This window comes from Sander lucioperca, chromosome 8, assembly GCF_008315115.2.
Source record: "Sander lucioperca isolate FBNREF2018 chromosome 8, SLUC_FBN_1.2, whole genome shotgun sequence".
Taxonomy (NCBI): domain Eukaryota; kingdom Metazoa; phylum Chordata; class Actinopteri; order Perciformes; family Percidae; genus Sander; species Sander lucioperca.
The window spans coordinates 19356717-19383073 of NC_050180.1; the positions used below are offsets into that span (position 1 = coordinate 19356717).

At 40.9% G+C, this 26357-nt stretch overlaps 2 protein-coding genes and 1 long non-coding RNA gene across 8 annotated transcripts; 2 read left to right on the plus strand and 1 right to left on the minus strand.

Annotated features, from left to right (window-relative positions):
- Positions 1-950: 950 nt before the first annotated feature.
- LOC116047172 lies at positions 951-24701 on the minus strand. The gene is made up of 4 exons (XR_004104342.2): positions 24030-24701; positions 17838-17848; positions 9326-9333; positions 951-961 (listed from the first exon to the last, which is right to left on the minus strand). It is a non-coding gene; the product is annotated as an uncharacterized LOC116047172 (long non-coding RNA).
- LOC116047166 (gap junction alpha-5 protein) lies at positions 4084-14263 on the plus strand. Of its 2 annotated transcripts, none has more exons than XM_036003789.1 (2): positions 4084-4368; positions 12904-14263. In XM_036003789.1, the coding sequence occupies exon 2, from the start codon at positions 12981-12983 to the stop codon at positions 14139-14141; it is 1161 nt and encodes a 386-aa protein (XP_035859682.1). In that variant the 5' UTR covers positions 4084-4368; positions 12904-12980; the 3' UTR covers positions 14142-14263. The 2 variants fall into 2 exon arrangements, with proteins under 2 accessions (XP_035859682.1, XP_031151614.1); XM_031295754.2 differs by having other exon boundaries at positions 4090-4368; positions 12881-14263.
- On the plus strand, positions 16415-23107 carry acp6 (acid phosphatase 6, lysophosphatidic). Of its 5 annotated transcripts, none has more exons than XM_031295714.2 (11): positions 16415-16669; positions 17930-18155; positions 18280-18408; positions 19622-19752; positions 19927-20006; positions 20097-20184; positions 20357-20489; positions 21973-22073; positions 22185-22277; positions 22371-22536; positions 22626-23107. In XM_031295714.2, exons 2-11 carry the CDS (start codon positions 17937-17939, stop codon positions 22758-22760), a joined length of 1275 nt encoding a protein of 424 aa, XP_031151574.1. In that variant the 5' UTR covers positions 16415-16669; positions 17930-17936; the 3' UTR covers positions 22761-23107. The 5 variants fall into 5 exon arrangements, with proteins under 5 accessions (XP_031151574.1, XP_031151602.1, XP_031151562.1 ...); XM_031295742.2 differs by having other exon boundaries at positions 16487-16669; positions 17935-18155; XM_031295702.2 differs by having other exon boundaries at positions 16494-16697.
- Positions 24702-26357: the final 1656 nt, after the last annotated feature.

Consider the following 26357-nt stretch of genomic DNA (forward strand, 5'->3'; position numbering starts at 1 on the left):
CAAGTATGTCTGATTAGAAAGTGGCACCCTCAGTTCATTCAAGTGCTTAAGCATTAACACATATGCATTTTAATAAAAGTAAGTTAAAAAAGAGAAAAAACAGACCTGAAGACTGAAAAACTGATGTATTGTTTTTGCATTTCATTAATACAACAAATTATAGTAAAATATAAAATGGTTCCCAGAAGACAAATGTGCAAAGGAAAATTAGAAAAAGGACCGAAAAAATAAATGAATAAATCACAAAAGAAGGTATTAGGAAAGACAACAGGATGTTTTTGACTGATGACCACATGGGTCCGTGTACCTGCCACGACAACATGCCAGTGCTGTGGATCACTCCCATAGTTTGTGATGACATATATACCAGTGAGAATATGTCCGCCTCAACTAAAGCAACCTTGAGTTTTTCTTCTCTTTTTTTCTTCTTTCCCACTCTGGAGTTTCATGCTACATTTTATTGTCATATTAGCAGCCACCAGTGCATTACAGAGATGAGTTAGGGGGTTGCTCATGAGTTTGTGATGGCTGTTCAGGAGAACATTTCTATCAAGCCTGGCTTCCCTCAGACGGCGGTAAGGCAGGGCTGAAATGGGTTTGTGTCACGAGCAGAATGGCAGGCAGGGGTCAGGCTGGTGGGCGGGCAGGGTGGGTTACACTAATGCAGCCTGGCAGTGTGCGCTTTTTCCATCAAACACTCAAGTACACATACACTACATTCACACACTGGGTAACACATAAACACACACAGTTTGCTGTCTCCCTTCTCTTGCTCTTAATCTCTCCGTAACACACACACACACACACACACACACACACACACACACACACACACACACACACACACACACACACACACACACACACACACACACACATACACACACACAATCAGTCCTCATCCTGGCACCGCCGCTGAGAAGCTACAAGTGATGAGATTAAGGGAAGTCGTGGAACATCACTTCTTTGTTACAAATCACTTTCTGTGTGAATGCTGTTCCACTGCTAAATCCATCCTGATGAGCAGCACAATGGAAAAGTCAGAGTAGACTTTAAACTGAGGAAAGCTGCATAATTAGGAATTAGTAACAGCTTTTCCATCCCTTCAAACACTCCATTAAACGGTGTCGCTGACTGAGGCCTGAGGGGATGTTAGGTGCTCCATGGACTTTTGTTTAAGGAAACTCGGAAATCACAGGAAATTCTTACCGATGACCAGGAACCTTATTTAGATGCGTAAGGGAAAAAAGTGTTTTAGCATTAGTCCATGTTGATGTATAACTCTGAATCAGTCCTCACAAAGATGCTTAGTTCTGTCTTAAAAGAGCAAGAGAGAGAACCAATCCAACAGATAACCAGATGGAATATTTTTGGAGGGATACAGCAGAGATGAAGTATCAGGGTCACAGCTCCCGGCCAGAGATCTGGCAGGGTTTGTCATGAGATCCTGGTTGGTTTGGTTTCTCCTGCTATTTATACATAAACATTTTCTCTGCTCCGTGGTCAAAGGCGCAGTTGTTTGAGAGGAGAATTTAGCCATTCAGTGAGTAGACGTCACTGAATAGGCCATAACATCAGCAGGGAGAAGAAAATTAAGTAAAGAGCAAGAATGAGGGGTGTCTTTGATTGCACTAAAGTAACAATTTACTGTTCACTGAAAAGAAGGAATAGTTTTGGTTTAATTTTGGGTAATACACATATTCACTTTCTTGCTAAGAGTTAAATTAGAAAGATGACACCACTCTCATGTATGTTCATTACATATGAATTTACCACCATACACCGATTAGCTAAGTTTCAAGTTTCTTTAAGTCTCTTTAATTTGTATTTTATTTGATATGGACTCTGCAGTAACATTATAATTGTTACATACATAAACACAAATATATACACTATTACAAAATACAGGTGTCTACAGGTTGTTAGGTGTGAGACCAATGTGGTTTCTCTTTTAACCGTGATTCAATACCTCCAATAAAAACATTCAAATTGTTAGTTCAGTTCAGTTCAGTTCAATTTTATTTATATAGCACGTTTAAAAACAACCATAGTTGACCAAAGTGCTTAACAAGCTCCAAAAATCAAAGAGATAATATACACAAACAATACACAATATACAATATAAAATAACCAACAGTAGAAAAAGGTCAAGATATCAAAGCTCAACTTGAATTGAAAGCCAATGCATAGTAATGGGTCTTAAGCAAGGACTTGAACGTTTCAACGGTCCGAGCTGTTCTTACATGAATAGGTAGACTATTCCAGAGTTTAGGAGCAGCCACTGAAAAGGCTCGGTCACCTTTATGTTTTAACCTGGATCTGGGCACATCAAGGAGCATCTGATTGGAAGACCTCAGTGCTTTGACAGGTGTGTGGACATGTAAGAGCTCCGATAAATAAGAAGGCAACAACCCATTTAAGATCTTGAAGACAATTAATACAATTTTAAATTCAATCCTGAAATAAACAGGAAGACAGTGGAGCGTGGCCAAAACCGGTGTAATGTGGTCGCGCTGGACCAACTGTAACCGACGAGGGGATGACTGATCCAATCCAACATACAAAGAGTTACTTAGCTTAGCACAAAGACTGGAAGTGGTGATACAGCTCGCCTGGCTCTGTCACAAGGTAACAAAATCCCAATGAGCCTTTAAATTAAACGATGAAATACACCCTTGGTCCATGCCCTTCAGTATGGCAAATTTCTTTGCTGTAACGCCGACACCAAGACAAGACAACATGGCCTTTCCAAAAATGGAACCATTTCCTAACCTTAATTTGCTATGGTGAAGGTTTGGTTAGGTTTATACACACAAAACAACTGGGTTTTGCCTTAAAAAACTACTTTGTTAAAATTAGGGAGTTGTGGTTTGAAATAGTTTCCAAACTGTGACTGTTTCTAGTCTTAGAGCTAAGATAAGCTAGCAAGCTTCTGGCGGTGCCTTTACATTCACCAGACAAACATGAGAGTGGTTTCATTCCTCTCCTCTAACTCTGGGCAAGAAAGTCAACAAGCGTATTTCCCAAAATCTTGAGCTATTTCTTCCAAATTAATTCTTAAATAGGAAGAAAAGAGTAAATTTGACACAAGTGACAGATGTAACATTGGCCAAATCAAAGAACAATGCAAATGTAGCATTAAAGTCACACCATCAGTGAATGTACATTAGAATTGTCTGTCCGTGTGTGAGTGCTCATATGTACTGTTTGCCCTCACCACATAATTACTGCCATTTGAATGCACGTTGGCCCTTCAGCAAGGAGAAATCAAACCTAAAAGATTCCCATTATATAATGCAGCATGTATCTGCAGGCTGTAAAGCAGAGAGATTGTCCTGGGTTAATACTCAGACCCCATACGGCAGACAAGGAACAGAGGAGGAAGCTGTGTTTGAGTTTTGTCTGTGACTCTATGTCCGCATCCTAAACTTCAGCAGGTGGCTTCAGACCTTGTGCTTGTTCCTTTTTTAGACGAGTGAGGCCAGAGAGACGAACAGATGAACAAAGCAGGTACAGTATTTCCACCAAAGCCTTTAAGGTAACACCTGACTTCATGACTGTTTCTTCTGTGTTTACTGGTTTATTTGTAGCTTCTGGAAATCCATATTGTCGTGAATTGTCTCCAAAATAAAGCACAAATCCCATTTTTATGGTGATATGATTCATTCCATTCTTTTTCAGTTTGTCTTTGCTTGAACATACTTCAGAATCAATAGAACAAAACATGGGTAAACACAGAAAGGCTTTAAGCATCTTAATATTCGAATTACATTTTTTGTATGCTTTTTTAAAATCTTGCTTTATAGGAATTTCCCGGTGCCTGGCACTGAACACAGCACAGACAACAGAGCTGTAAACATAAAGGATCACACAGTAAATAAGAGCACTCTGGACGTTTACTCAGAGCGGAATTGCCATTGATCCCAGAAAACAATTCCACTTCCCCTCCCGTTGCCGAAGAATGCTTCCCAGCAAAAAATAGAGCACCATGGATGTAAGAAGAAAGGGGGAGTGGGGGGAGGAAGAGGAGGAGATGGAGGAGGAGAGACAGAAGGGAGGGCCGTGGGGGGGAAACACTCACTTGTGATGCCCCTGCTTTTCTTCTCGTGCCCCCTGAGTGGACTAACAGTTTGGCGTTGGGACGACGCTGAGCTCAGACGCCATCCTCAAGAGCCAGATCCTTTTGATGTTCACAGGAAGAAGAAGGTAGTCCCATCATCGCACTGAGCCTGTGGTCATCTGCTCATCTCTGCATCATCACCTGCCATTTGTCCACTGACTTTAAGGAAGAATTGTCCCATCGGATGAGGAGCCGCTAACTGAGCAAAAAACAGCCTTCCAGACAACTTTTCTGCAGCAAAAAAGCAGGTAAGCCAGCAAGTTATCACAAAACTACAACTCTTATTCAGGTGAATGATTAAAAGGATGCAGACATTTAGATAAACATTTTGAGCATCCTGGTACAAAACTGCAGCAGTGGACTCTTAGCGATGAAGTCTCTGAGAAGCAGATGATATCTTGAAGAGCTGGGACGATGGAATGGGAAGCCTGGTGTGTGTTGGAGTCCCTGTCCTCCCCGGCAGGTACAGCTGTCACCCTACTCGCTCTCGCTCCTTTCATCTCGCTCTGTCTGTCTCTCTCTCTCTCTCACCTCTCTGCTCATAACTCTCATAAGAGACAAATACATTCAAACAAAGTACAGCACTAGAGACTTTAAAACATAGAGCGACCAGCAATGTGCACATACTGTATGAGGAGTTGTTACTTCTGTGGTGTCTCAGGGGCACAAGCTGTTTTATACAGTTGTTCATTAATCTGAATTGACAAAATGTGTAAGCACAAATGTATTAACCAATTCACCAAAATGTGAATGCTTGAAAATTGGTAAAAAGAACTAAAAGGAAAATGCACACTAAGGGGGTGAAAGCCACACACTGATAAGTCTGATGCAATCTTTTTATTTTAAATTCTATAATATGGTGGGAGAAGTATTCAGATTATTTACTTAAGTAAATGTATCAATATCACAATGTCAAAGTCTTGTAATAAAAAATGTGTAGAAGAAGTATTATCAGCGAGTGTGAAAGTAAAAGTACTTAGTATGTAGGTAAGATGACCTTGGTTATTGGTTATTGGTACTACATTGGTATAAATCATACCATTGGATTATTATGACCTATGCATTAACATGTAAGGAGCATCTGAATGTGCTGGCTGTGGTGGAGCTGATTCTTCCCATTTTATACTATTGAGTAGTTTAGCACAAGCAAACAATGTATTATTTCTGCTCATATACATGTTTTACCATCTATATCTGAAAAATAAAAAAGTAACCGTAGGTATCAAATTTAGTAAAAAGGCACAATATTTTAGAGTACAAGTGAAAAGTAGCAAAAAATGTAAATATTTGAGTAAAGTAAAAGTACCTCAGAACTGTGCTAGAGGTACAGTATATACGATTATATATGATTCTAGACAAGATTACAAAAAGTCAATAATGTGCTGTAACTTAAATGATTATCCACAACAAATCTCAGACTCAGTAACTTCAAGTTCTTCTACTTAAGTCTGTGTCAGTGTTTTCTTGTTTGAAACTGAAGAAACAGCAACACTGAAAAAAAACCCAGCACTGACATTAGTGTGAATCCCAGCTCCCAGCACAGTCATAAAAAATACTTTATATTTCAGTGGAAACAAATAAAACGAGCTAAACAGCAGGTGATTCATGTAAAGCGATAGATAAAGAATTACAGGCTCACTGATCAAATGATATTGTGTCCATTGCCAAGAATGGATTGGACTAACTACTAACATAGTCTACAAAATAAAAAAATAAAAAGATAAAACCAAAATAAAAGCGATCACCACGAGCCACACATTTAATCTGTCACTCCCCCAAAAAAAGCAGACATCCAAGAATTTCAGTCGGGAGTGTGTTAGTCAGAATTTTCCTCCATGAAACACCTTGCAGCTGTCTGGCCTGAGGGCTCCAGTGTAATGCCATATGCAGCTAAACAATAGATCATAACATGGCTGTGGGTCTGTGTACAGTAGTGGGCAGATGAAGAGCCAGACAGCCATGTAAGGTAGCAGGCAGCACATCGGCCCGCCGGCTTCTGCTGGTGTGACTGATATATGGCAGCCTAGATCCATGCTGGCCTGCAAGTGGTGGCAACAGGTGACTCGCACGAGTGGGAGATATTCTCCCCCTCATCCTGCATCAGATCCACTTTGTAGATCACACTATCCCTAACTCACCCTCCACCACGCCAATACTGCTAAACTTAAACATGCTTATCCTTGATCGTAATCCACACATGGGAGAGGTACGCACGCCACCCCTGCAGGCCTGCAGCTAAACAACTGCTGCAATGCATACTGGGATTGACCCTCAACATGTGTTAAAGTTCAAGTTTAAAAGCCATGATTCATTTATAAAGCATGGCTTTTGAGCTTGAACCTTGACACATTATGTGAAATAAATAAGCCTACTGTTTTCTTCATTATTCACTCTATTATGAAACAGCTTCAATCACAGAGTCAAAATAACAATAAATATTAATCACTGAGCTGAATAACTGCCGCCTGGGTATGTTTGGCATCCTGTATGCAGGTCTGTTAATGTCAGCTGAGACTGATGCAACCTGTGTATAAATGTGTTAGCGCAGAGCAGTTGTGGGGTTGGATTGACATTTTCCTCGTGCTCTGCTGTGGCTGTTCACTGAAACATTGCTGAGCTGTCACAACACTGCAAAGTGAACTGTTACTGGCAAAGATATTTTGGTTATAGAGCTCCTGGCAGGGGCTTTTTGTTTGGAGGTCATTTAATATGAGCTGTAATTTAGAGTTTTATCTACCTTAGTAACTTAATCAGGGAGTCTCTTTTTCAGGAGAGAACTGGGAACAAAACTAAAAAAATATATATATATATATATATATATATATATATATATATATATATATATAGTCAGACAACCACACAAGCGGCATACAAGAAACAATAAGTCAGATAACCAACAATCAAGTGACATAGAATTTAAAAAAAAACAATTACAAAAGTCATAAAAACTTCAAACATAAAACATTACATTGAATAAGGTAAATGAAAGAATCTAGTTGCAAAAGTTTGCAGGTCATTTAATTTTAAAAGGGGCAGCTGAAATATTTCTTCTTAGGTTAAGTAGTTATCTTGTACAAGAGTTCAATGAGGGAAGAGAAATAAATTAGTTTGGAAGCTTTAACAGAGATGTATAGATGAATATCATGAGATGATTATTCATTTTAAACCATCCAACTTTGTGATACAGAGAGCAATGATGACTGTGAAATGTATAATTACTGATAACGCATAAAGCATGTTTCTCCAGAGATGGAACTACTCACTCAAAGCCATTTAGATTCAGTTTAAGGAATGAGGTCCATCAAAAAAAATAAACCAGAATTGTATATATTTTCTCAGCAGTTTTTATTGAGTTGTAAAAGCATGATTATGACTTTTTTTTAAGTCTTTTTAGTCTTTCTTGAAAATTCAGCAGATGCAGTAAAACAGTAATGGGTGGTTTCCTAATTTTGAAAAAAAAAAAAAAAAAACATTACCAGAACATTAGCAGTGATTAAACTCCTGGCATGAGATTGCGACATTAACAGTGGTTAATAAAAACACACCTCAACACCATATCAGATAATACATTTCTCAAAACTACATGTATTGTTATTGTAATACACTCAAAGCAGAGATAATGCAGCCATAAAGTCACAATATACAAAAAAAAATCTGATCTGGAACAAATGATCAGGCCATGTAGTTATAAAGATGTCCTACTCCAGAATCTCCTGAGGCCAGCCAGCCACATTTGGCTCTCCACATTTTTTTTTAAATTGGTGTAAGCCTGTGTGGTCAAATTTGTCCCTCTAGAATATATGTTGAATACTGTAGACATTTTCCGAGGAAATAAATGAGTTTTCTTACTGTGTTTTACTTTCTAATGAAAACGATTAATTAGTTTGTCAGGTAATGTGGTTTTTAAGCCAGCATGTTGCGATCATTTGGGAGATTGCTGAAAAATGTACTTCATCCCCAGCACATCCTCTCGGACACACATAAAACCACAATTGCACAAATGCACAACACCATGTAAACGCTGTTACCTCCACTGATGGTAGTCTAAACATGGCCCATTAAAGGGAAGTAGGCCAAGAAAATGTATACCTTGCCATTTAAATGCCTGTGTGTTTATGAGGAAAGCGCAGAGCAAGCAGTGTATCCTGGTCCTCTATGAGGATCCAGAGTCTGTCAAACAGGGCTTAGTGCTGAAAAGTGCACATCACTGAAGGAATGTTTAAATCAACCCTGCCCCCTGTTGTTCCTAGCCTGAGGATACACTGCAGGCTGTGGGGAACCAGCTAGTTTTGGGAGAGTTCAGCTTTTAAACTCATCGACTAGAAAAGAGACATTTAATCATCAGCAGCTTTTTATTTGGTCTGAAAATCTGTTTTTCTATTCCTAGAGTTAAAAACCACAGACTACAACAAAGGAATGGTGTCCATCTCTGCACTCTTATGTTATGACTCAGTTAAATATTGTACTCAATGATTCTGTGAGAGACCATTGCTTTATGTGACACTGTACAGCAATAAAAACATATCTTAATAATCCTATAAAACTTCCATCCAGGGGTTTCTCCAGCCTGAGATGCTGCCACAGTCCTGACTGATTCTTGAACCAGACTCACTGCCCTCTAAGGCAACATTGAGGCCGGTCCAACAGACCAGAGGATTTATTGTTGTGTTGCAGGGTGGAGAAAACACACATGTATTCCTGTTGCTCTGCAGCGAGTCACAGCAGCAGCCTTCACTTTGCATGTGATGCAGTTTAATAGCTGCTCTTTCTCGCTTCTCTGGGCTGTCTGGCTACTATCCAGACTAGCTTTGGGTCAGTGCATGCAGATCTGACTGGAAATTTAAATACAGCCTCCTTTAAGAGTTGATACTGAAGTGGTGAAATGACTGTAGTTCTTGGCTACAGTTCATACAGAGTCTACTTTTTCGCTTACATTATCATAATATCTCTCTAGCACTTTGTTTCCATGGAACTCTCACCAACACTCTTCCTCGGTGCAGGACACACACACAAACAAACGCGCGGAGATAGACTCAGATATAACGTCAAAGAGAAATAACTCAGAGGTGCATAATATTCCATTTGCGCAGTTCACCGTTTTGAAATACCTTATAACCAGATTGTCCATTACTCTGACACAGATTATAAACAAATATGACAGCCATGATGGTCTACAGGCAAACCAGACGGCTCAGCGAAGGGCACAGTGTTTCCTGGTAAATTCATGGTTATTGCCAGACTGTCAACAGGAGCACAGGTACGACAGACAACCAACAGCAAAAGATGCTTTTACAGCTTCACTGGAATCGCTCGGCTGTAACCCCCCTGCCCCCCTGCCTCCTTTTAATACCTTGTTCCTTTTGTCCTTCGGAAATCATATTGTTTGAGATTGTTTCCTTTTGAGAACAGGAAGAGGCAGTCGAGGGAAGGAGACAGAGACTAAGACCGCTGCCTTTCACCAGCTGATCTGAATATGACTTTGTCTATTTTTCTCTGTGTATGAATATTAGTGTACTACTATGCAGAGCCGCCGTCATGGGGGGGTCAAAGGGTACAGATGACTACTGCCCAAGGCCCGGGGGGGGGGGGGGGGGGGGGGGGCATGCTAAGGTCTATGGTGCTGGACGGTGTGGATGATGGGCCCAATTTGGAAAACGTTGGCCCCTGTCCATAATTCCTGATGGTGGATCTGACTATATGTATTATTTTATGTATTTTCCCAGACTGACAGACCACATTACTACACTAATGGTGAGTACTGTTCTTAAGTACAGTGTTGAGGTACTTTACTTTGGGTTTCTACTTTATAGAGACTTTATACTTTGTACTTTTCTCAACTAAATGTATTTGACAGCATAACCTTTTAAATATAAAGTATCAGCTTCTAAAATATGATTTTTAGCCATGATATACCATGGCTCATTCCACCACTTAGGTCCGGACGAAAATATCTCAACGATTGGATCGATTGTCGTGCAATTTGTTTTGTAGATGTTCATGGTGCCCAGAGGATGAATCCTACTGACTTTGGTGATCATCACCTGAATTTCCATCTAGCGCCACCATGAGGTATGCATGCACCACATGCATGTGGTTTGACTATTGAATGGGACATGAAATATGGTACAGACATTCATGTTTCCCTCTGGATGAATTGTAATAACTTTTGGGATGCATTGACTTTTCATCTAGCACATTGTTTTATTTTTCTTAGGTTAATGACCAAATAACAGCAAAACCAATGACATTCCCAATAGCCTCAACTGTACTATTCAGTGATAATAAGCACATGTTAGCACACTCACATACTAAACTAAAATGGTGAATATAGTAAACATTATAGCAGTTTAACATTAGTACGTTAGCAGGCTAGCTTAGGCACAGCACTGCTTTGAGCTAATAGTTTAAGTGCATAATCATAGAGCTCTATAGCATGGCTGTAGCCCCTGTGTCTTGTTTTTAGTATGAACTTGGCCAGCTACAAAATTAAAATGCTACTTACATGTTAATGCAACAGTGATAATAATCCAATAATATAATAACATGACACTATGAAAGGGACCATTCTGCAAAGTTAGTAGTTTTGCTTTTGATACTTCTATGCGTTTTCTTGAGTAAAATTTTGAAGATAGGACTTTTACTTGTAGAAGAATATTTTTACATAGTGGTATTACCGCTGATCAGTAAACCCTCAACTCTTTTCAAGTTCACATTTTACCACTCAAGGAATAGATGACAAATGACGACATTGTTTTACAAAAGTAGTTTTATTGTCTCCCATCTAGATCCCTATCACAGTATTCTGTACTTGATACTAAACATTTAGAAGCATGTTATGATAATGATTCAAAATAATCAGAGACTATCTCAAAGGTTAACTTTGAATTAGTCCAGGGGGGGATGTATGTCTGCACAGGTGAGGAATGCCTGTTGTCAGTGTTAGATGATAAGAACATGGCTATTGTTGTTGCTGTAATGTGTACCTCCTGCTATTGTGCTGCCTGGACTCGCACTCCCTTCCTCCTCCAGCTCTTTGCCTGTTTGTGATTTACTTCCAGTTAAGATCATCAGCTTTATCCGAGGAGGGCTTTGCGCCAGTTCCTTGAGTGGGACGAGGACCCGCTTCACTAACTCATGAATCCAACTGCTCTCCAAATGTGACCAGTCTGACGTTAGCGGGTATCATGTGCATGCTGGAAAACAAGTGTCAGACCACAAACTTTCCTGTGCTATGTATTGGCGTATCAGCCTTAGGCGTGGATAGAGGTTGATCATTTCCTCTCCCACATGTTCGGATGGGGATGTTTACCGTCTCTCCATGCTTCACAGATAAAGAGCACAACGCTCTGATTTTCCATCTTAATGCCATATATATACTTCATAGAGACAGCGAGGGAGGGGGAGACACAGACTGAGGGTCATTTAGACCGTATCTCTCTCTCACACATAACTAGTGTCAGTGTCAGCCAGGCAAGTCAAAGCCCTGCACAGTGGACTACACAATGGGAGTAACTTATTATGGGAGCAACTGCTCATGGATAACACTTGAAGGGAGATGAGAGGTGGTAAGAGAGAATATTAACTCCCTGTTTGGCTTTTTTAACACTTTGTAATTGTAGTGATTAGACTGTATTTCCTACCTGGCACACCATTAAAATAACAGTTTGTCTTAACTCACAGCTTTTGAGGAATGTATACTATGTTTTTATAACCATGCCAAGTAGGGCAGTAACTTCAGATGTGTGACGTGTTGGAAAAACATGTCAAACTGTTACTTTTAGCCCTCCTAACAGTATGTTATAACTCATCTGTCTTTGATCTCTAATTGCATAGTAAAAGCTGGCAGTAGGCAAAGGTACATAGTGCATTTAGATGTCAGAGGTGAACCGTCAATAGAGTTTGATGGGTTTTCTTAACCCCTCAATTATGGAGGTCAGTTATGGCACCCATAAAGTTGTCTGGTGAGCTGCCTTATAGGGTCATTCTCGGCTGACACTCACCAGCCTGTTACTGCCATGTTTGGGTCTTACCCAAACTCTCACTAATGCTGCAGGTGAAAGCGCACACACACACGCACACACACACACACACACACACACACACACACACACACACACACACACACAAACACACGCGCTCAGATGGATCCAGATTGCAGCGTGTAGGAGGTTTTTATTATCACAGAGGACAATGGACATCAAAGCTGATGTTCTGTCGTGAGTGAAGTCTGCTGGTCATGGTCCAAAAGAAAGATTGCAGCTCATGGCCAGGTCACAGCATTAAAAGGACAAAGTCTCCTAGCTTTGACTTGCCCCTTGGTTGCTTGTTACCCTATCTGTCTGTCATACATAATTTGGAGTTGGACATGGGGAATGTAAACACACATAATACAATATTGAGTCATTTTTCTTAAAACAACCTCGTTATTTACTTTTACATGACTCCTGAACTTCCTCTCTCTCTCTCTCTCTCTCTCTCTCTCTCTCTCTCTCTCTCTCTCTCTCTCTCTCTCTCTCTCTCTGCCTCTCTTTCTCTCTCTCGCTCATGGGAAATTGGTTGTTCTCATGCCACGGTGTCCAGTCCTCAAGCAATTCACAGGCAGAGAAGCTATTTTTATGCACATGATACCACACACACATGCCCAGGTCATTTCATCTGCAGGAATATAGAGGACCTACAGCTGTCTGTCTGACTGATTGTCTTGTGATTCTCTTTTCTCCTTTTTACCCTGCTCTCTGCTCTGTCCATCCTCCCCCTCAGTGACTTCACCTTTTCACCTCTAGTGCACCCTCCTTTCGCACATTCTCTCCTCCCTCTTCAGTCTTTGTGTCTCAGGTGTGTGTTCGGCCTGTGAGCAGTGATGGGGGACTGGAGTCTCCTGGGGAATTTCCTAGAGGAGGTCCAGGAACACTCCACCTCGGTCGGGAAGGTCTGGCTCACCGTCCTCTTCATCTTTCGCATCCTGGTGCTGGGCACAGCAGCCGAGTCCTCCTGGGGCGACGAGCAGAGCGATTTCCTGTGCGACACTCAGCAGCCCGGTTGCACCAACGTGTGTTATGACAGTGCCTTCCCCATCGCCCACATCCGCTACTGGGTGCTGCAGATTGTTTTTGTCTCCACACCATCCCTCATCTACATGGGCCACGCCATGCACATTGTGCGCAGGGAGGAGAAGCTGCGGAGGAGCGAGCAGGAGGAGAGGGAGGAGAGGGAGGAGAGAGGGGAAGGCGGAGGAGACCTGGAGCGTGAGAAGGAGTATATCCAGCAGAGGGAGAGCAGAAAAATCATGGCATCTGATGGGACTGGCCGTGTTCGCCTGAGAGGAGCACTGCTGCAGACTTACATCCTGAGCATCATGATCCGCACAGTGATGGAGGTGACATTTATCGTGGTGCAGTACATGATCTACGGGGTGTTCCTCAGGGCATTGTACCTGTGCAAGGCCTGGCCTTGCCCCAACCCTGTTAACTGCTACATGTCCCGGCCCACAGAGAAGAATGTCTTCATCGTCTTCATGCTGGTGGTGGCCGGTGTGTCTCTGCTGCTCTCTGTGTTGGAGCTCTACCACCTTGGCTGGAAGAGCGCCAGGAAGTGTTTACTCAACAAGAAGATGCAGAGGAGCAACAACAGAGCTGTGACGGTGGCCGTGTCTGCAGCCTTGGAGCCCAACAGCCCACCTCTGCCCTCGGCCTCCTGCACCCCACCTCCTGACTTCAGCCAGTGTCTGGCAGCCCCGAGCTCCATGAACCCCATGACCTCTTTGGCCTCTCATCCCTTCAACAACAGGATGGCGCTGCAGCAGAACTCAGTCAACTTGGCCACAGAACGGCATCACGGTTGCGACAACATGGAGGACGAGGAAGATTTCCTGAGGTTGAGATACGACCAAGCGCACACAGAGCTGCCCAACAGCTGCTCTGCATCGCCTCTGCTACACTCTGGCTACATTAAGGACAAACGCCGCCTGAGCAAGACTAGTGGGACCAGCAGCCGGGCTCGCCAGGATGACCTGGCAGTATAGACTCACAACCAGAAAGAGTGGCAGACAGGGAGGAGAGGGGGGGGGGGTGAGCTTTCAAAACCAAAGAGAAGGGACAGAAAGATCAGTTTAGGAAGACACTAAGAGGAGTCAAAGTGTGATTAATGCAGAGCGAATGGGTAATAACATGAGCACAGGCTAATTATGCAGCTCTGGCACTGAAGCCTGACACTTGACTATAGAAGATGGACTAAATGTTCACTTTAGAAAGAGACACTGAGATCTGTGATTGGACCATATGAACTTGACATGTGTGAGCTCTGCGAGCGGATAGTGTTTGTGAAGCAATCTGTCCCAGAGCTAAAAAAACTGACAACCAAACTGCAAAAGAAAAATAATTTTGAATGAGAACAGGGTAACAGGTGTAATACTTGACTATTGCACATTTTATATTGTAGTTAAACAGTTAAAGCCAAAAATTAAGAGAGATAAAGAGACTATTAAGTGAGAATGGCGTAATGCTTGGTATAAGATGACTTAGGGAAACCATTTCATTAGAAAGCAAAATCTGACACAAATCTCAACTATATCAATTATTTATAGGTTGTGACTTTAGATAACAGAACCAACTGTTTTCTTTTCCCCACTGCAAAAAATTAGAGAAGCATTAAGAGAAAACAGAGACTTAATATGCAATAAACTGTGAAGCTTGTTGGTATATAAATTGGATGTTTTTATGCAGCATCAGCAATGAATCAAGGTAAAGTGCCTTAACAAGACGTGTGAAAATATATCTTTCTCTCTTTTCTATGTACATTTTTTCAAAAGCCATTGCCAAGACTCTACATTTAGATTAAGCCATCTGTTGACTTGCTAACCTGATTGCACAACACCCGCAGGCCAGCAAACATAAAATGTAACTCAAGAATAATTCCTTTACGATCTAAAAAAGAAAATGTGAGTAAAACTGTATTAATTTGTTACATATTTGACATATATTTGCCTTTGTGTGTAGAATGAGAGAATGTAGCCTGTTTTAAAAGGAATTCCAGGGAAAAGAAAAGGAAGAGGTCCTGCTTGGATGCTGTTATGAGGAGATCCGGCCACTAGGTGGCAACATTGCACTTACGTTTTTCCGTTCTCTCCTGGAGCCATTGTGTACATAGTGAATTTGTCTCTATGCAATGTATGATTTAGTTATAATGTCTTTGAATGTATTTCCTTTCATTTCCGGTTGTTCTTACTATATGCAGAATAATTGAACAGGCTGTGTATGACAGCAGTTTGTAAATGAGCATCCACTGCAAATGGGAGTTTAATCCTCCATATTTCCTACAGCAAACAGCATTTAAAGCACAGAAATCTTGTCCATCTTTTTTGGTTCTTTCACACATACCTTTATGTAATAAATGGCATCACTAACCCATCACAAATAAATAAATCATCAACTGTACAATCTGCTCTGTTTTCCTCTGCTCTGTGTGTGATGAATTCAAGTAGTTCTTATGCAACATCAACACATTGAGATGTTTACTAAATCAGAGATAATTTACATTTAGACCAACTTGTACCATATCAAAACCTAGAGAAGATATTGAAGAGCATAGATGAAGGGTTTACTGCATTTAATGAGAATCCTATCACCACTTGCATTTACCAGTCTGTTCTCACCAGAAAGGACCTGCAGGAGACAGACTGGAGAGGCTGTGCAGTATTTACACAAACTTGCCATCTCTGCCAGGAAGCTGAGCGCTGATATCCAACCTGGTCTGTCGAAAGCGGCAGTAGATGCTGCCATTTTGTTTGTTTGTTGCAGATCAAATTCACCTCTGTAAAGTTACCCTCATTTCATCATCATTGTATAAGATTATGCTATATAGAACATATATAGGCTATTAGAACAGTTGCCTGGATCCATCCCTGAAAAATAGGGCTTCCCAGAAAGCCACAGGGTAGGCTAATTTGAACACTGGAATTTACCATGCATGTAATGTTTTTTTTTGTGTAAATATGTCGAACATTGAATGACATAATTCTTTACATCAAAATGTCTCAATTATATATATGTAATTCCTTCATTTAGTGCATAGGCCCACTAGATTTTAAAAGTGGCAGATAACATTTCTAATATATGAATATGTTCCTGCCACAGTGGCAGACAGTAAAAACAAAGTTAATTCAGACCATGGATATATAGTAGATGATTTATTGTGATTCTGTCATCAATAATTACAAGATGACATTTTCTCTTAATTTGCTTGGGATAACAAACAACACTGAACATTGTGACGTGCAGATAGATTTAGTTCCAGCAGCAGCACACTTTGATGCAGCTCCTGTAGGCCTACAGCAAATCTTTTCAAAGAAGAAGAAGAAAGATCAGCCTGTGTTGTGGATGTCGGGAAATGTAGTTATATCGTCGTAGCTATCACATTTACTTATATTGTAGGGTGGTATTTGCTACACTACAGTTCCCGACATGTCCTTTGGCTTGAAGCGATGGCAAGAGTTGCCGAATGACAAGTGAATTTATCAATTTACTAAACACTGTGTGTTTTCTATCGAGAGAAGTAAGTTAGAAGAACTTCGTTTCAGAAAGTAAGTACGTTAGCTAACGTCATTTAGCTACATAATGGTGCATTAGGTTTACTGTTAAGACGGAGGTCAAACTTCATGTTATCATAACGTTAGCTAGTTTTGAAAGAGTTAACGTTAGCCCTCCTGTGCCGAGTGGTGTTTTCTTAACGTGCTTCATGTAGCGTTAGCGACGAGTTTGTGGTGAAACGAGTTAAGCAATGTCTGTTGGCTAGCTCAGGATATCAGTAGTGTGAATAGTCCTTATCTTACAGTATTTGGGAGTTTTATGGCACAACTAGGTCATATTAACTTAATATATTTCACGAGTGAGTAAACATTTTAATAGAAGTAGCTAACGTTAACGTTAGTGTTAGTAGTCATCAGCATCTTCATACTTGACATCGTTGGACTTGACGTGAAGTTTAGTTTTATCAGTGTATCAGGTTAGTACATAAATGCATAGCTAGCTAGTAATGTAGCTAGCTGAAAGTAAAGCTAAAACAGTTATACGTTATATATAAAATAAACAATTTTTGGCATTTCATAGAGAAAGTAATCTGTAGATTAATCGGTAGTTTAAAAAAGCTGCTCGCCAAGATAAAAGAATTAACGTTAGTGGATTACTCGACTACTATTTTAATAACTGACTTATCATTTATGGCGTTTTGTTAAGCAAAAATGCTGAAGGTTATCCTCAAATGTGTATATGTTGCTGTTTTGTCGTCTTTGTGATAAACTGAATATCTTTGGGTTTTTGAGTGTTGGTCAAGCCAAACACGTAATATGAAAATGTCAAATTGCTCTTTAGAAAGTTGTGATGGGGGGTCTTATCAATATTCTCTGTCCTACTATTTTATATATATATATATATATATATATATATATATATATATATATATATATATATATATATATGTGTGTGTGTAAACAACAACAATACCATGTGTAGACAGTAAGACAATAGTCTAATGGTACAGAGTGCAAAATGTGCTGGAATAAATATAGAGTGATTAATGTAACAGGTTGCTTTGTATACATGAGGTAGGTGGATATGACAGTATATACAGTTCGTATAGATTTGTATTTGACAGCGATGATATTGTTTACGTTGTTAAAAAACTGTATGTTTGTGTGACAGGGTTATTGTACATGGATTGTTACTGAAATTAGTTCTCTTAATCTTCCTCTTACTATTAACCCTAATGCATGTGTAGTTAATTCAGACACCAAAACCATGTCTGTTTTGTTCACAGCGCAGCCATGAGGAATCTTTGGACCAAAGCAGGTGTTTTAGGTTCGATGTCAATGGCTTTTGGTTCACTACTGTGGTCACAGAAGAAGACTGAACCGGACCAGGTTGGTTCCAGTTGCACATCTGCTGACACAAATCTCAGTTCTCACTATGAACTTAAACTGGTCCAAGTCCTGTTCCGACATGGCGCTCGAACGCCACTGAAGTCAATACCTGATGTGATAGAGGTAAAACTCTTTTTCTGCATTTAATCAACTTGTTTAGTGCTTGTCTGTGTTAAACAAATGTAGTGTCACATAATATCTGTATATAATAACAATTCTTTGTCTGGGCACATTTGTCTCGTCAAAGGCCCAATGGGTGCCAACGCTCCTGGAGCCTCCAGCACACACCCACATCAACTATGAAGTGACAGATCTTCATGGTGGCCCCAGACCCCCAGCTCCTGTAGAAGACAGCTATCGTAAAAACACACTGAACGTGAGTATGTGTGCTTACTGTTGAGTTCGGTCAGACAAGAAAAGAGTTAAATGGAAACAAATTTGTGTAGTTGGTTCCTGGTAAAAGGCGTTGTGGGAGAGAATAGCCAATTACATACAGTACTTTTTCACAGCGGACATTCAGACCTGTAGCAACTGGAAACATGTCATTCAATTTAGGGTTGCATGTGCCAGGGCCTTGTGCAATCTGGCACAGTTTACTTAAGCCGTTTTCACATATGAACTCCGGACTATGTCCGAGGAATTGGTCCCGACATGGTCCGGAGTTACACATGTAGCACACAACAGGAGATTGTCCGTGTCACATGCATTCTCTCTCACTGGAAATATTCCGTTTGATTTAGGGGTGGCGCTGGGTAGAGCGTGCAGCAGACAGGACATGACGGAACCTCGTCACAGAGCCAGTCATTATTTGGTCATAAACAACCAAACCTTTTGCTGTTCCTTGAATTATTCTGACCATTTCTGTGTCGGCCCTTACCGACAGACGTTCCCGATCTCGTCGTCTCTCCATTTAGACGTTTTCGTTGCTGTTTTCATGTAAATCACCCTCCTTCTTCACCTTCAGGTGTTTGTTTTCTTTTGGTTTTGCGCGTGCGGCATAAAACATCGTCAACCCGCTCACTTGTTGCTTGCTAATTGCTAATTTCAGGTTTGCAGTGCATGTGTGAAAGGGGCTTTACTAAGACAAGTCATTGACAAGTTTATAACTGCTGTGGTAAAGGCCTGTTGTTTTATATATAATACGATCACCTGTGTGTAATCACAACTGATTTGGGATCAAATACTTTTTATAGTCTATTTGGATGTTCTTGCCCTTCATAGATGTGAAGCACCTTGTGGATTCAGAAGCCTTTCTCCCTCTAGTGGCCACTAGGATTCATTACAAAGCCTTATAGATGACATTAAAGCAGATTCATTTATTCAACTCCTCACTGTAATGCCACTAAACTGTGTGCAGAGTTTCCCAGTGATATGTTTGCCAGCCAGTGTGTCCATAGAGATAGTTTCCTGTGCTGCTCTGCTAAAAGAGGTTTACTGCACTGGATTTAGCATAGAAAGCTAAATCGGACAATATGGACTCCTGCCATCCTTGAACCACATTCGCTCTGGATTCCTGCATGCCATCGCAGGTTGTGTTTGTTAGGCCACATCTGTGAGTAAAAGCTGATCATGTTTGTGTCACTTGGCAGGGTGGCACGTTCCCTGGTCAGCTGACCACAGTGGGCATGCAGCAGCTGTATGAGCTAGGCAAGAGGCTGAGGAAGAGATACATTGAGGAGATTCCTCTCCTTAGCTCAACCTTTAGCCCAGCCGAGGTCTAGTAAGTGTTGCAAATTGTGAAGGGTAGCAAGAACACAAACACCATCCTGCACACTGCAGTTTTGATACATTTTGGTTATGAGCGTACTACAAAACATACTATTTCAGCCTAAATGCATAATTATTTTGAAGTTGGCTGCCTTCCATGACCTTTTTTTCATTCATTCATATTTAGTGTGCGCTCCACTAACATTGTAAGGACCATTGAATCTGCCAAGTGCCTGGTAGCAGGGCTGTTTGAGCAAAAACAACAAGGTAGGGTAGAAATCCACATGTGCATGATGTTATTTGTCTTATTCTGGATCTCATCAAATCTGTTTTTATAATTTTCTGTTCTACTCGAAGAAATTGTGCCTATATTAACAACGGAGGCAGAATCTGAAATCCTGTATCCTAACTACCATGGATGCAAGCTGCTCAAACTCCTTGCCAGGTACGTAGAGTATATTTCCATAGCAGGCCTCAAACATCCTATGCACTAGCTACCCAAAACTGGAATCTAGAATAACGTGTTGTGCAAAATGATTAGCACAGTTGAGATGCCTCTGACAGGTTGTCGTGGTGTGTCTGTGTTTTGAGGCTGACACTGTGTGTGTTCTGTGCAGCCACCGCTGGGCAGAGTCGTCCACGCTGCCAGACATTGCAGCAGATCTGCAGAGCATCCAGAGCGCGTTGGGCATTGCTGCTCACCAGCACATTGACTTCATCCTCATTAGGGACGACATGGTTGCCAGAGAGGTGACACCGCTGCATCATGATTCATATGACTTTTATTAGATCTCACCACAAGCTATCAGAATACATATGATTATTAAGAAGAAGAATAAGACTTGGCCTGGCTTGAAGCAGCAACCCAGCAAGCTGCTAGTTATGTAAGATGAAACTCCACAACAGAGTTCAAGTTTCTAGAGATTTTAACAAGCTAAAATAACTGCATGGTGTGAGTCTAAACATTGACAATATTTACTCATGATGCCACGTTGCAGACTGATCTCATTAAGTGGCGTATGTATGACACGCCAATTCGTATGCCATTTTGGTGTGTTCTTAAGACGCATAATCGCCTTTTAGCGTGTTTATCAACGCCGTTTGGCCTCCATTTAACTACGTTATGTGTGAATTATCGCCATAGCGCGTAGTATGAAAGGACGGAAGTCCGCAGAGGGAGATTGGTTGGGGTGGTGGATGGGTAAAACACAGGACTTTCACCCAGGAGAGCTGGGATCGTGTCCCACGTGTGGCGTTTATCGACCGTTTTTTTGAAGCCTTCCCCAATGGTCTTTTCCTAAACCCAACCGTTTATTGTTTTCCTAAGCGTGTGACGTTGGTCACCATCGTGTTTTTGTCGTGTTTTTTTTTTTTGTATTACTAAAGCCTTTCCCAATGTTCTTTTCCTAAACCCAACCTTTTAGGGTTTTTTTATACACGCGTGTGAAGTTTTTTCTCGCAATGGCACAGCACGTTCTCGCGATAACGCAATGTTTGCATCCGCTGTATACAGCGCAGACATACACATGGATAGCTCAAAATGCGTACAGATAACACGCCACTTGGCTTTAGGAAAGTGGCGTGTATGTTTACGCAAAGTCATGATGCCACGTTGCATGGCCGTAATTGAAGATATCTTAAAATAATTTCTAATTCAGTCAGTGAATGAAATTCATTACTGGATGAGCGACTAAGAGTCATTTTTTTCAATTGTATGTCAGACTTTAGAGGGGCATTTTTTTCAAATAACCATCTTTTACTGTAAATGTGCACACTGGGGCCACCACAAGATCTGAAATAAGATGAAGGGGCAACTTGTTTGGCCTTTTCTGTATTTGCTGATTTATTTTTTTCCCTCACCAGCCAAAGCCAAATACTGAAGCCCTACCTAACAATCGGGCTGATTATGTCCGGATCCATCAGTTACAACTAATTCAAACTAGCAGACAAATTAAATCAACACATTTCTGAGCCAATACATCTAAAATCCACATAAACAGAAAGTAAAGCTACTGGTAGGTTTTACTGTCACTGTTTAAAATCTACACCCTCTTTACTGTTAAGTTGTCCACAGTAGAAACTATTTTGGAAAATAACTGAAGGGAAAAATGGGAAACGATCCCATAATAAAATGACAGCTCTGTTAAAAGGTGTTGTAAGTTCCTTTTTTGAGGTTTGTATTGCTCAACAGCAGAGCTGATACTGACTGTGTCAAGTCTCTGCACATTAACAGACGCACGGCCTGCCCTGCCCATCAGTGCTGGACACCTGGAGGAATAAAGTGGAACAGAGAGCTGTGGACATGATCTACCATGTGTATGAACCCAGCAACAGGTTAGATTCAACAAAGTCAGCAGAGATAGTAGACTATCTCCGATTTGATGTAGACCGTTTGTTTTGAGTTTAAGAGGCCACCTTTCATTCTTTTTGCTCTGTTTTTGACAGGAAGAACTTGCAGCTGTGTGTGGGACCCCTCCTGCAGACATTGTTAGCCAACATTGAGGAGAAACTAGGGGACATCTCATCAGAGCCAAAAAGGTTGGACATCTCTGGATGGTCACCCATTTGTTGCACGAAGTTGATTGTGTTTGGTCTTTAAATGGTTTACTGTTACAATCCTCTCTCAAACAGGAAGTTGTTTTTGTACTCTGCACATGACACTACTTTGATACCCTGTCTGATGTCTCTGGGGATTTTTGACATGAGATGGCCACCATATGCTGCCGATATCACTCTGGAGCTGCACCAACACCGGCAGACCAACAGGTCCTTTGTTAAAGTGTCATACGTAGGAGAGGTAGGGGGTGAGAATGTGTCTGTTTATTTGATAAGATGTTGCATTTCCCTCCCCTTGTGTTTTACTCTAAGTTGCTTGTCTTTCTATAGGATCAACTTATACCAGGGTGTAGTGGAGTCTACTGCCCCCTGGAGGAGTTCAAACAAGTCCTCTCAGCATACTCCCTGAGCTCTGAACTCTACCGCTCGCTTTGTAACAGCACAGAGGGCTTGACCGAACCCTGAACAAACCTTCACAGCTCAGCACAGTGCTACCAATGGCATTACACTCCGACAGTTACCATGCATAATTTTCTTTTTTCTTTTCTTTTTACATCCTCCGTTCTCACTCCATCCAGCTACCATCACCAGGGGAAACTTTCTTGGGAGTCCTGGATTACAGCCACCTTTTTCAGACTTTTAATTTCATAATTCCTGATTTCCATGTATCCATGGCAGTAAAATGTTCCAATCAGGTAGATCAATTGTTATGGTATATTGACCAGTCCCTCCAGTAAAACGTGCTTATGCGATCGCATAATTCAATGCATAATCAGCCAAAGTCCGCATATTTATGCGGGAGCCGCATTTTTTCAAATACGTCGCACTTTCGCCGGATAAATTGCAGATTTCCGCGCAAAATATGCGGGGCTTGCATGATTTCATAATCCCCGCATTTTCGTTGCAAAAAAGTCACATATATCTTAGCAGAAAGTTGAAAAATGTTGCATTTACTTCACACAAGAGCAGCCATTTCCCCCTGTTGCCATGAGAACGTTATGAAGTGACGTAATTACGCGACGTGAACATCATCGAAAAGCTGCAAACCCCGCAATGAAGCCATGATGAAACGGCAGTTTTTGCAAGTTCCCACAATTTTATTGCATAAAATTGCATTAATATCCCGCTTATTCCATCGCATTTTTTAAGAAAACGTGCCGCATAATCAAGGATTTTTGTCCGCAACAATCACAAAAAAACTCTGCATTTTTCTGGAAGGACTGGTTGACAAGTTTAAGTGCAGAATAATTTGTCATCAAACCCCAACAAGACTAAAACCAACAAAGTCTGCCCCCTCTCAAGTCATAAATCTTTAGAAGATACAAATGCATACTTCCATTTTTCATAGTCTAATTAATTTGCTAAAGTAGCTGGACACTAGTTTTAAATTTTAATAAATTGTGCAAATATTGGGGACTATTTTCAGCTGTAGATTGGTAGAAATTTGGTGTTCTAGTAAGTATTTGCTGCACGAGGACAGTACGTATGATTGACTCAAAATAAACTACAGTGCCCGTGTCCATTGTAATGAAATACTCCTGTATGTGTATAATAGTTTTTAGACAATAGTGGAGTGTCTGTGGCACAGAAGAATAAACATTATCAGGGTTGCCTTCGCAGGTTATACTTGTTTGTATGATGTTTTTTTCTCTCTTGGGGATTTGTTGAAAAGAAAAATACAGTGTTATCAGCCTTTTCCTTAGAAGTTCAAATCATTGCTGCAATTTATTCTACACTAAAATATGTACAGAGGCTTGCAAAAGTATTCATACCCCTTGAACTTTTCCACATTTTGTCACGTTACAACCACAAATGTGAATGTATTTCATTGGGATTTTATGTGATAGACCAACACAAAGCGGCGCATAATTGTGAAGTGGAAGGAAAATGATAACGTGGCTTTCAATTTTTTTTACAAATAAAAAAACTGAAAAGTGTGGCATGCAAAAGTATTCAGCCCCCCTTTACTCTGATACCCCTAAATAAAATCCAGTGCAACCAATTGCCTTCAGAAGTCACCTAATTAGTAAATAGAGTCCACCTGTGTGTGATCTAATCTTAGTATAAATACAGCCGTTCTGTGAAGGCCTCAGCGGTTTGTTAGAGTGAACAAACAGCATCATGAAGCCCAAGGAACACACCAGACAGGTCAGCGATAAAGTTGTGGAGAAGTTTAAAGCAGGGTTAGGTTATAAAAAAAATATCCCAAGCTTTGAACGTCTCACGGAGCACTGTTCAATCCATCATCCAAAATGGAAAGAGCACGGCACAACTCCAAACCTACCAAGACATGGCCGTCCACCTAAACTGACGGGCCGGGCAAAGAGAGCATTGATCAGAGAAGCAGCCAAGAGCCCCATGGTAACTCTGGCGGAGCTGCAGAGATCCACAGCTCAGGTGGGAGAATCTGTCCGCAGGACAACTATTAGTCGTCGTGCACTCCACAAATCTGGCCTTTATGGAAGAGTGGCAAGAAGAAAGCCATTGTTTAAACAAAGCCATAAGAAGTCCCGTTTGCAGTTTGCCACAAGCCATGTGGGGGACACAGCATACGTGGAGGAAGGTGCTCTGGTCAGATGAGACCAAAATTGGAAGTTTTTGGCCTAAATGCAAAACGCTATGTTTGGCGGAAAACTAACAATGCACATCACCATGAACACGCCATCCGTAACGTGGTGGTAGCATCATGCTGTGGGGATGCTTTTCTTCAGCAGGGACAGGGAAGCTGGTCAGAATTGATGGGAAGATAAATGTAAAAATACAGGGCAATCTTAGAAGAAAACCTGTTAGAGTCTGCAAAAGACTTGAGACTGGGGCAGAGGTTCACCTTCCAGCAGGACAACGACCCTAAACATACAGCCAGAGCTACAATGGAATGGTTTAGATCAAAGCATATTCAAGTGTTAGAATGGCCGAGTCAAAGTCCAGACCTAAATCCAATTGAGAATCTCTGGCAAGACTTGAAAATTGCTGTTCACAGACACTTTCCATCCAATCTGACTGAGCTTGAGCTATTTTGCAAAGAAGAATGGGCAAAAATGTCAGTCTCTAGATGTGCATAGCTGGCAGATACATGCCCCAAAAGACTTGAAGCTGTAATTGCAGTGAAAGGTGGTTCTACAAAGTATTGACTCAGGGGGGCTGAATACTTTTCCACGCCACACTTTTCAGTTTATTTGTAAAAAAAACTGAAAACCATGTTATCATTTTCCTTCCACTTCACAATTATGCGCCACTTTGTGTTGGTCTATCACATAAAATCCCAATAAAATACATTTACGTTTGTGGTTGTAACGTGACAAAATATGGAAAAGTTCAAGGGGTATGAATACTTTATATATTTTAAAGGTTGACCAATGTTGCACCAATGCCAGTATCTGATTGCTGATGCAATTATTCTGTCTATTTGGTTGTGTACACGATCAAATCTTTTATATTTAATCACTTTATTCCTTAGCGGAATGCTAAGCAGTTCATGTACTGTATCTTATGTTGGGGATTAGTTGTGTGTTAGGGACATTAGTGTGTAGGTAGATGTCTTCATAACCATATTATGAATATGCAGAAATTGAATAATTCTGCTAGTTAGTATTAAGAGTGAAACATTAGGTTGCCTTCTTGTTGGGATTTGTTGGTACCATCAGACCACAGTATAATGTATTCATGCCCATTATATAGACCTGTTACAATAACAGGAATTGTACATTACAGCGGGAGTTTCCCATGACCTGCTGCTTAAAATATAAATGTTTGGATTGGGTGAGTCATGAATAAAGATTTTGATCCATGTTAAGTCTCTTTTCTTTGGCTAATGAAACATAAGGGGCTCTGTACTATTCCTACCAGCGAAGTGAAATTCAGGTTACTAAAGCACAACTAGTTTGTTAGAGTTCAAATGCATCAACATGCTTGCATCTATTTTGGAAGTGTGGTGTCCTCTAAAGTAGCTTTTACTAAGTACCTCCTGATAAAATGTCAAATTGGCATGGCTGCTTTTCTGTATGACTTGCTCTCTTTGTTCCAGTTCATTTGTTCTAGTTTGACGTGTAGAATGACAAAGAC